This window comes from Papaver somniferum, chromosome 7, assembly GCF_003573695.1.
Source record: "Papaver somniferum cultivar HN1 chromosome 7, ASM357369v1, whole genome shotgun sequence".
In the NCBI taxonomy this organism is placed as follows: Eukaryota; Viridiplantae; Streptophyta; class Magnoliopsida; order Ranunculales; family Papaveraceae; genus Papaver; species Papaver somniferum.
Window position 1 is genome coordinate 59,195,705 of NC_039364.1, and position 10,856 is coordinate 59,206,560.

The 10,856-nt window shown below is 37.8% G+C and overlaps 1 protein-coding gene across 1 annotated transcript; it reads left to right on the forward strand.

The window, feature by feature from the left end:
• Positions 1-6,866: 6,866 nt before the first annotated feature.
• LOC113297416 (heat stress transcription factor A-1-like) lies at positions 6,867-10,644 on the forward strand. The gene is made up of 2 exons (XM_026545870.1): positions 6,867-7,421; positions 9,029-10,644. The coding sequence occupies exons 1-2, from the start codon at positions 7,164-7,166 to the stop codon at positions 10,352-10,354; spliced, it is 1,584 nt and encodes a 527-aa protein (XP_026401655.1). The 5' UTR covers positions 6,867-7,163; the 3' UTR covers positions 10,355-10,644.
• Positions 10,645-10,856: the final 212 nt, after the last annotated feature.

The window sequence follows — 10,856 nt, forward strand, 5'->3', positions numbered from 1 at the left end:
TCACGATCTCAATCCAATCAAAGATTGTACTCGTACGATAGAAGATGCAAGATCAGATCACACAACTACGATAAAAGTAGTATCGGTCTGGCTTCACAATCCCAATGAAGTCTTTAAGTCGTTAACCTGGTTTTAGAGAAGAAAACCAAAGGTTAAAGGAGAATCGACTCTAGAGAGCGCACTAGCATCACACATACGTGTGGGGATTAGTTTTGCACAATGCTAGATGTCTCCTTTATATAGTCTTCAAATCAGGGTTTTGCCTTAGTTACAAAGCATTCCATATTCACTGTTAGATGAAAACCTGATTTAGATTCAATCTAACATTTCTCAACCGTATTAGATTATCACAAACACTTGGGTAGATGCTTACTGGGTTTGTGAGAACCGTGCCCAAACGTGTACGTGTATGTTGGTTCAACATAGTACCCCAAAAGGTTAACCATATGAGAATTTCATATTAACCTTGTTCTTCTTCACCATAACTAGTTCAATTGACTCAAATGAACTAGTTAGAGAGTTGTTCAGTTGCTATGAGATCTTATATAACTACACAAGACACAATTGAAACAAAGATGATTCGATTCGATTGAATCGGCTCATGAACTTTATAACCACGGTTTGCATAAAGCATTCCTTAGTAATTTAAGTTTCATGTTCAGATCACATCTTTAGATCATAACCTCTTAAGCTCACAAACAAGCTCGCGGACTTAAGACAACCGATGGAGTTTTCCAAACTCAGCAGAAAATCTCGGCAAAGAGACTTTCGCCAGTTCGCGTACTAGGTTCGCGGACTTTCACGCAAACGAGTTTTTGGAAAATCCCAGCAGAAATTATCGGTACAAGAACTTCCGTCAGTTCGCGGACTTGGCAAAGCCAATTCCTCCGGTTTCTCTCAATCAACAAAGTTCGAAAACTTCAGATTAAAGAATACATGGTTATGTAATCTAAACTCTCATTCCAATCATTGAGACATTCTCAGAGGACGTTATATAGCCATTATTCACAGACCGTTTCGCGTCAGAGCAATTCTCAAAGTAATTGAAACTTTTCATGACTTTCGTCACTAGGTGAAGATAAACTTGATAAAAGCGAAACGCTTTACCAACACATGATTTCGAGATATAGATAGGCGAGATATACTCGGCTCGAAATATCAAATGTGTATGATCCAGTCTATATAGCATACGACTTTTGTCTCATAAGAAGTATGAGATAGAATAAATAGACTTTTGAGTGATAGATAAGTTCAAGTCTCCATATACATTTTTGTTGATGAAGTTCCACGGTTCCTTGAGTAGATCTACGTCGTTGTATGATGAATCGCCATGAAGTCCTTGAGCTCAACTACATTTTTCTATCCTAGTCCGAGACTTATCTATGTAGGCTAGAAATCAAGACTCATAGTTTTGATCACTAACATTAACAAACATGCTTGAGATAGCAACGGATGCGAGGTCGACCGAGCTATGCTCTAACAGTACTTAAGCATAAAGGTTAAGGAGCTGAAATTCCAACATCACAAAAAAGTCTAACATCTCCCACTTGTTTAAGCAACAAAACCTTTATAAACCTTTTATCAGAAACTTTTTATGCTAGCCGCACACCCGAGTCAAATAGTACGCTAGCCTTCGACTATATAGACCTACACGTCACATTTAAGATGCGTAAGCCATTTCTATAATCAGAAAACTAGAGGACCTACTATTCTCAAGTGAAACATTATATTTTTCAAACCATAAAACATTTTATTGGCTTAGCTTTACGCCAAAACCAAAATGAATCTTAAAGACTTTACTTGGCTTAACCTTATGCCAAAACTGAATTGCACTTGTAACTTTATTGTCTTGGGTTAAAGCCATACAAGCAGCACACATATACTCTTATGCCACCTGCTTTTTCTCCTTATTGATATCCCCATTGTCTTGCTCGAATTAAGCACTATGCTCGTATTCTTCATGAGACCAAGAACTTTAGGACATTAATGATATTGAATGAGAACTCTGTCTCCTACCAGAGACCACTTTATGAGCATATAACACCTTACAAAAGTAAGGAAACAGATATAATGATAAAGCCATAACATCATATTCCCATTTACTTGAACCACACTATGTTTCATCTCAAACTAGAGACTATTTTATAAGCATACAAACAGAATGTAAGAATGATGATAAACAAGCTATAATCAAGCTACAAATATCACTCCTACTGAATTTCAGATTCAAACATAATATGGAATAAACTTGATGATAAGGCACAATCACAATTCCACTGAAATTCAGATTCAAGCACACCACATACATGCTTATTATCACTTTATATTGCTATACTATAACAAACCATATAGACATCATATCAATAAGCAAGAACAATAACATCTTAAACTCAAAACAAGACTCTGTATCATCGCAAATCACCTTTGGGCAGAAATACGACATACAATGAGTCTTAATAAGTTTAAGACAAATTCTCATATGAAAAGATTTCACACATATGAGACTTGATTCACATCAAATTTCGTAAACACGAAACACCTTTGGGCAAGATTCGTGTTTAGAATTTTTGAATGAATCAAAACAAACCACCACAATCACATAATTCTCATTAAAACACTTCCACATACTCTCAAAGCATCACTTTGGCAACACTTAGTCGAGTAATGAAAGCTACAGATTGTACAAGTTACAATTTTTCAAAACAGAAAAAATTCAGACCTTGTACTTGAACAGGAAACACTATTTTGAGAAGTCCAAATCCATTGCAGATGTGAACAAACCTTAATTGTGATACACGAATATTCTACAACTTCTCAAATACTTGTTATACCGATTTTACAACCCCACAACATCAAGTATGAAGTATCGGATCACCGCATATAAGAAGAACTACAACCTTAGAAGGAAAACAATCCAAAACCTCAACCATACAATCACCCTAGCTGCTGAATATGTAATAACTAGGTGAAATAAAAGTTGAATGTTGGAATTTCAGCTCCTTAACCTTTATGCTTAAGTACTAAACATCCTGTAAGCAAACTACATGCTGAAATTATATTTTAAACTAGTATTGCATACTCAACAATTCACTGAAATCAGCACCATACAAAGCTAGACCACTAGATATGATTCATACAAAGTTAGGTTGTAGTACAAGGAAATAGAAACATTAAAGATACTTAAACCTTCATGACTTATCACCAACTTCTATTTCCTCACATTACTTCATGATTTATGGATGAAAACAAATTTGCTTTTAAAGAAAACTTGTGAGGCTAGCTAGAAGAGAGTCCTAGCCATGCTTGCCACATGTCAACTCCAACCTTTCCATCATGAGTAGGATGACACTTCATGGCTACATTGGACAACACATATGACATGTCAAGCTAAAGGACATCTCATGCTTTGACACAACCTTATCTAGCATTAACCTTAAGCTAGTCCTTAATGCATGATTAAAACCATAAACATGCCTTAATGCGGATTAAGACTAATCCGACTTAACATAGTATAAACAAGATTAGTTTAACCAAATGGATATTTTTTGCGCAAAACACAAAAAAGTATAACTTCTCCCACTTGTTTAAGCAACAAAACCTTTATGAATTCAGTTGATTTCAACTTTAAACTCACACCTTCTCCACCTTCTACACATAGAAAATTCTTATAATTCATCTTCAATCTCTCCTTCAACACCCACAAAAATTTATAGTTTCACTTCAGTCATACCTTCCATACCCACTTTATAATTTCACAACATTATCTGTAAAACAAATTTTTGTAGAAAATGACAAGTCATGCAGATACACAAATATTGCATCAGAAAGAGTTTGCGGTCCGAAGTTCAGTTTGGATGAAGATAAAGCTATTTGCAGAGCTTATGTAGCATTCATGCTTGATCCAATCAATGGGGTTTAACAACCACATGCAACGCTTTGGGGAACTATTTTTACACAATTCTGCCAGGAAACTGGGAATCCAAAAGACCGCGATGCTACCGGGATGTCACATCGTTTTGGTGCAATCAGTGAAGATATGAACAATTGGGTTGGTTTGATGATGCAGATGAAACAAAAAAGGGGAAGTGGTGATATTGATGTCGATCTGGTAAGTTGCATTAACATACTGTTTAATTAATTTACAAATCCTTTATCAATTTGTTGCAAAATGCTAATTTATATATTGCTGAAACTGCAACAATGATAAACAAGAGAGGAATGGCAAAAAATCAGAACTTCTAGTTTTAAGCACGAAGCACGCTTCCACATCCTCAGAAATCTCAACCGATACAACCCTGATTTGTTGAATGGATATACTGTGCTGAAGGAATCCCCTTACGAGACCGGTGAATCCCAACATGGTAGTCAATCCCAGCATGGTGGATTTCAACATGGTTCTCCAAGTTCACCTTATTCTTCACCAGAAACAAACTCACAACCTCACCTCTTTTTGAATTTTCTCTTCCACCATTCTGTAATCTCTTGCAGGGACACGCCATGCGGGTTGAACGTCATTTCTCAAATATTTATCTGGATAATGAACCCATGTTTTATCCCGTCGAGTTTCCTCGATTACCATATAGTGATGCAGGTGAGAAAAATCCTTTTCATTTCTATTGGTTTAAACGAACGACGTGGTCAACAAATTATATGGAACTTTCTCTTTAAAATTCCAAATGCTTGTTCCACACCTTCCTACACGCCATTTGTATTTTGTTAAACAACCGTTTAGCACTGACATATTCCCCATTTGTAGGTATCTCATCGTAAGCTTGAACTCAAGTTGACCATGCCGGATAAATTCCGTCCGCCAGAAAATACCCCATGTTATAATGATTGTCGTTGATGGTGAAATTGGCAGCTGGAGCATTTCCATACTTCAATTCTTCGAACAACGATGATTTGTGCAAGATATTGATGTCGTTGTTGCAACCTGAAAGTCCAAAAAAAGCATGCCATATCCAACAATCATAAGAAGCTGCTGCTTCCAAAACAACGGTTGGTTTTGTGTAGTGGACCTTATATTGATCTTGCCAAGCATACAAACATCCATGCCACATCCAGTGCATGCAATCAAGGCTACCTAACATTCCAGGAAAGCCTCTGGCCCGATTCTCATCTAGTAGACGATTGACATCATCTTGCGTGGGTTACCGTAAAAAACATGGACCAAAATGGTTGACTACAGTTTCGCAAAACATTTTGAGATTATCATATGTAGTTGTTTTGGCCATTCAAATGTACTCATCACAAGCATCCGCAGGAAGCCCATAACCAAGAATCATAAGGGTTGTTGTGACCTTTTGTTCAGAACTATGCCTCGTATACTTTGTGCATCAAATTGATAGTTAAATTTAGGGTTTACCCGACAAAGGTCTCGAATAACCCACCTGACCAAGTGATGTGGCATTCGGTAGCGACGTTGAAAATCCTCATCAGAGTAGACACTTCTATTAAGAAAATAATCATGTACCATTTGCTGGTGACCTTCCTCTCGAAATCTCCACGCATATCTTCTTCTCAATACAACTCTTGGTTCTGGATCTCGTGGAACTTGGCCGATGTATAGTTGTAGCATTGCGTTAGTTGTAGATCTCTCAACGTCTGAATCTACATCCATTTGATCCAGCTGTTGCATAATTAACGCTTCTTGTTGATGGAAAAATGTTTCCTCTAATAGTTGAATTTCTTCATTTCAGGATCCATAATGAATGAAACTAATGAAAACAAGAGACATATAAAAAATTGGAAGATTTTTTTGTATAACAGACAATGAAATATATTCGAGTGTGTTTATCATTGGTAGATTGAGTGTGTTTATGTAAGTGTAGAACTAAACATAGCCGTTGGGGGCGTATGGAATAATAGTCGTTGTCGATCCATACAAGACCGATCGGTTCATACTGGGACGAGTGTCGCCTCCACTTGAGACGAGTCTCGAACGAGGTTGAGCCGACCGGACTAATATGGTACGCTCGGCTTATTCTGACTCGATAAACAATCTTCCCACTGCACAAAACTCAGTTTCCCATCCACCTAACACCACAAACAACCTTATTTGCATAGTCCCATTGGACTTGCTTTAATCAAATAACGCGTCTCTTGTCAAAAACCAAAAAACACAAAATAAAAACGGAAATAATAGGTTTACCGAGTCATCTCCCGACAAAAAATCCACTTTCACCCATTACTAATCCTGATGTTGAGAACGCTTCCGGAACCATCGGATTGCCAATCGGGATTCATTGCGAGATTTAACCGAGGTGAGTGTATCCCTTTATAGGGGTAGCAATGTAGTTAATATCGGATATCGGTTCATCTCGGCCGGGACCGATACACTGGTACGATTTTATATCGGGGATATTATCGTTGAAATATCGGTTCTAGATTTAGAGACTATAATTTTATATTAAACATTTCTCCACACATTTTCGGATAAGATATAATAGATAACATCAATTTTATCAAAAAAAACAAAAGAGTAACTTTAGTAGACTTGCTTCGAGAGCTACATGCACCTCTACTACCACCCGGAAGACTTTCTTCGCCAAAATTACCCTTAAACTTTATAGAAAACGACCAATACCGTCTCATATCAGGAAATATAGGAAAATTTCGTATCGACCGATACGGCCGATATTTGACCGAAACGGCCGATATTCGACCGATACGGCCGATATTATCGGGCGAATATCGTATCCCCGATATCCTTCTTATCGTATCGTTCTGGGCCGATATCCGAAGTATCCCCGATATATCGGCCGATACGGCCAATATTGACTACATTGAGGGGTAGTTTGGTACTTGTACGGACGAATATACCCATCTCGGCGTCACGGATTTTGAAGTTAATGGTGTTTGGATGTCCATTTCTCTGACTCGTCTCTTCACAAACCCTTTCAACCTTTCTTCTTCTTCTTCTTCTTCTTCTTCTCTCTCTTAAAACAACACACAAAATTTCAACACAGTAGTACCACCACCAACAACAAACCCCATGTTTCCTGCAATTTAGGGTTCTTTGTACAATCCCCGAACAAAGAATTTCTCATATTCTTTCCATAATTACAGTAATGGCGTTATTGAAACCCTAGTTTTTCACAATCAAGAGAAAGAAATTTAATCGATCGGTAGATGTGGATGAAACCTTGAGAGGGTTTGATTTGATGGAAGGAGTTCAAAATAATACAACAGCGACAACGATGCCACCAAGTTCGAATAATCTGAATGGGAATTCACCACCACCATTTCTTAGTAAAACATATGATATGGTTGATGATCCAACTACGGATGCTGTTGTTTCTTGGAGTTCAAGCAATAACAGTTTTGTTGTTTGGAATCCACCTGAGTTTGCTAGAGATCTTTTGCCTAAGTTTTTTAAGCATAATAATTTCTCTAGCTTTGTCAGACAATTGAATACTTATGTGAGCCCCCTTTCTTTCTTTTAATTTCCCCTAATTTCTTTACTGTTTTTTGTTCTAATTATTGTGATTCATAGGTTTTAATCTTGTATTGAACAGTGAATTCTTACCTATATACGAAATATTATTATTAGTTTTTTTTTTCTAAGATGTATGAGAGCGATCTAATAGATTTTAGTAATTTATTGACCAACTAATTTAATATCCATGGATAGTTATGAAAATTTCCGATTATGGGTCTGAATTAGTTTTTTAAGTAGTTTAAATGATAATGATAGATAGATTGGAAGTGTGAACTTGGGACCTTGATATCCATGGGGTTTGGCCTTACTTTTAAGTGCAACTATTGATGGAGTTAAAATTTGAGTTAGCATTTCTAGATATTTGGGAGTTTCTTGGTCTAATTTAACTTATTTGGATGTTCCTACACTTCGGATTAGGTAAAGCAGCTGAAGTCGAATTACATGTAAGAATTGAGTTGTACTGTGATGTTAAACTTTTTGAAGATTTGTAGCACATTTGGGTTCTCTTAACTTCTAGTCTTGCACTTAGTCTACTTGTGGTGCTATTTTATAGATTGGTCATTGTACATTAGTTTTAATAATATTGGTATCCTGAACTTCTTTAATATGAAATGATTAGAAGATGTTAAACCCTGGTCGATTGCCCCAACCTCGGTACTTGGTACTTGGTATTACATCGAGGTTGTGACTTTGGCAGGGCATATGTGATGCGTGTTGCAGTATAGCTGTATTTCTATTGTTTTCATCTTCAAAAGCAAGTGATATGTAAGAATTAAACATAGATACACTTACTCGTGCATAAATGTTAGCCGTAAACTCTACACTTGGTTCATTTGACGTTGAAATATCAGATATTCACCGTCTTATATGTTCTGGTAGCTGCAGTTCATCACTTTATTCTTCTGACTCAATGGGAGTTTAAGGCAAAACTTTTGCCTGGTAAAACGTGTGGGTGCTAATGTTTGTTATTTGAATTTCATAACTGACTTACTGCTGGAACGAGGTTAAAGTAGGGCCCTCCATGTAGTAGCTTGTGACCCTTTAAAGCATTGTAGGACCATATTACCTGAAAGACACTGGGATGTCTCTCAGCTTCTATGTTGATGTAAAACTCTTGATCTGGTTTTATAGGTGTGTTAGGACATAAATGATGCTATGGCATCTTTGTTTCTTTGTCTATGCAAGTCAGACACTAGTAATCTAATTGTTTTGCCTATTATTTTGCTTAAAGATAGGTTTCTATTGGTTGAAGAACCATGATGAGAAAATTTTGGTGCATTGGTTACTATGATTTGTGTTGATGACTGACCTGGCTTGTGACTTACAATCCATTTGTTAGTGTGTCCTTTGGAAAATGGCCGTTCTCTTTCGTATGACACAACTTACACCTAGTTTTAATGTGAAGTATGATAATGTGACTCACAGTTGTAGTGCTTGCATTGGATAATTTAGAACTGCCTAGGTGCAATACGTAACCTTCTTTGAATCTCTTGGTTTATATTTGAGATTGTTACTTGTTATCTGTGTTTTCTCTGAACGTGTTACATGAGTGTTCTAATTTTGTGGAGCAAACCTCTGTTGTGGCAGGGGTTTAGGAAGGTTGATCCTGACAGGTGGGAGTTTGCAAATGAAGGATTTTTAAGAGGTCAGAAACACTTGTTGAAGACAATTAGTAGGCGAAAACCTGTCAATGTGCAGGCACAGCAACAGCAACCTCAAGGACAGAGTTCATCGGTTGGGGCATGTGTTGAAGTGGGGAAATTTGGGCTTGAAGAAGAGATAGAGAGGCTTAAGAGGGACAAAAATGTTCTTATGCAGGAACTTGTTAGGCTGAGGCAGCAACAACAGTCAACTGATCATCAGTTGCAGACGTTAGGGCAGCGGCTGCAAGGTATGGAGCAGCGGCAACAACAAATGATGTCGTTTTTGGCGAAGGCCATGCAGAGTCCAGGATTCTTAGCCCAGTTGGTGCAGCAACAGAATGAAAATAACAGACGGATCGCTGGAGTTAACAAGAAACGAAGACTACCCAAACATGAAGATAACCTTGAGGATGGTCATTCTACTACTGCTCCTGATGGACAGATCATTAAATACCAGCCGTTGTTGAACGAGGCAGCACAAGCAATGTTGATGCAGCTGAACCTTGCTTCACCATCTCATAGATTAGATCCAGATACCAATGGAGATAGTATTTTCATTGATGACATACCTTCACCATCCAGTACACAGTTAGACAGCGGGAGTACATCAAATCGGATATCTGGCGTCACTCTTTCGGAGGTCGCTCCAACTTCTGGACATTCACTTTTGTCAGTCTCATCAGGGTATTCAGGAATGCGTCCCTCAGCCGCTCTTTCCGAGATTCAATCTTGTGGTGCTGTAACAGATTCGGTAACAACCACCACAAGTCCTTTGCCAGATATGAGTATTCTTGATGAACTGGAAGAGGAACTAACAGAATTTCCTCACATGCAAGAAATGGGACTGGAAAATGGTGGAATTGAAATTCCTGGCTCAGATTTTGTGGGTCATGGGAGTGGAAATGGAGAAGTGTATAATGATTCTTTGGGAGTAGATGACACGATCTCCCCATTAGAAAGTGGACAGTTCTCACCTGATCTTGATGTGGATATGTTGGTAGATGGGTCCACCACTAAGCTTCCTGGCATAAATGATTCTTTTTGGGAACAATTTCTGTCAACTAGTCATCTCTCTTTAGGAACAGATGAGAATAATGATGCTCCCCTAGCAGAAAATGTTGGGAAGGGAGAGGTACAGCAGGCAACAGTGCATCAGCAGCAACAGCAGCAACAGCAGAATGGATGGAATAAGGACGGCCAGCATCATAACATGGACCAGCTTACACAACAGATGGGGCTTCTTACTTCAGAAAATGATGGTGCAGTCTGAAACATCAACCGAGCTCAATACCACTGTATTATATATGTTTTGGGACATTTGATATTGTCCAAATCCTAGGTCCTCTTTAAATCACCCTAAGAATGTAGGAACCCCATACTGTGCACATATAGAAGATAACATTTTCAATTTACCTTTCAAGTTTACAAGCTCTGGGGTTAGAAAAAAGAGTTGAACAAAAAAAAATGGAGATCTTTATAGCTTTAATGGTTTTGATGTGCTCTGCAATGATGGTGATTCTGCTCTGGGTTTATAAACTTACAGACTGGTTATTTTGAATAGAAGTTCTATATTCATGTCTTTCTGAAATTTACCAGAACCATGATGTTCCGAGTTAAAAGTGAAAACTGCAATAATGTACCCGTACTGGGTCATCATAAGAATCCACATGAGCTTGAAGGTAGGAGACTTGTGTTTTCCTTTTTTTTAACGGTCCGCGAGTTATAACCTCAAAGTGTCACCATTCTTCCACAAAAAACCCATCAAAACAAAA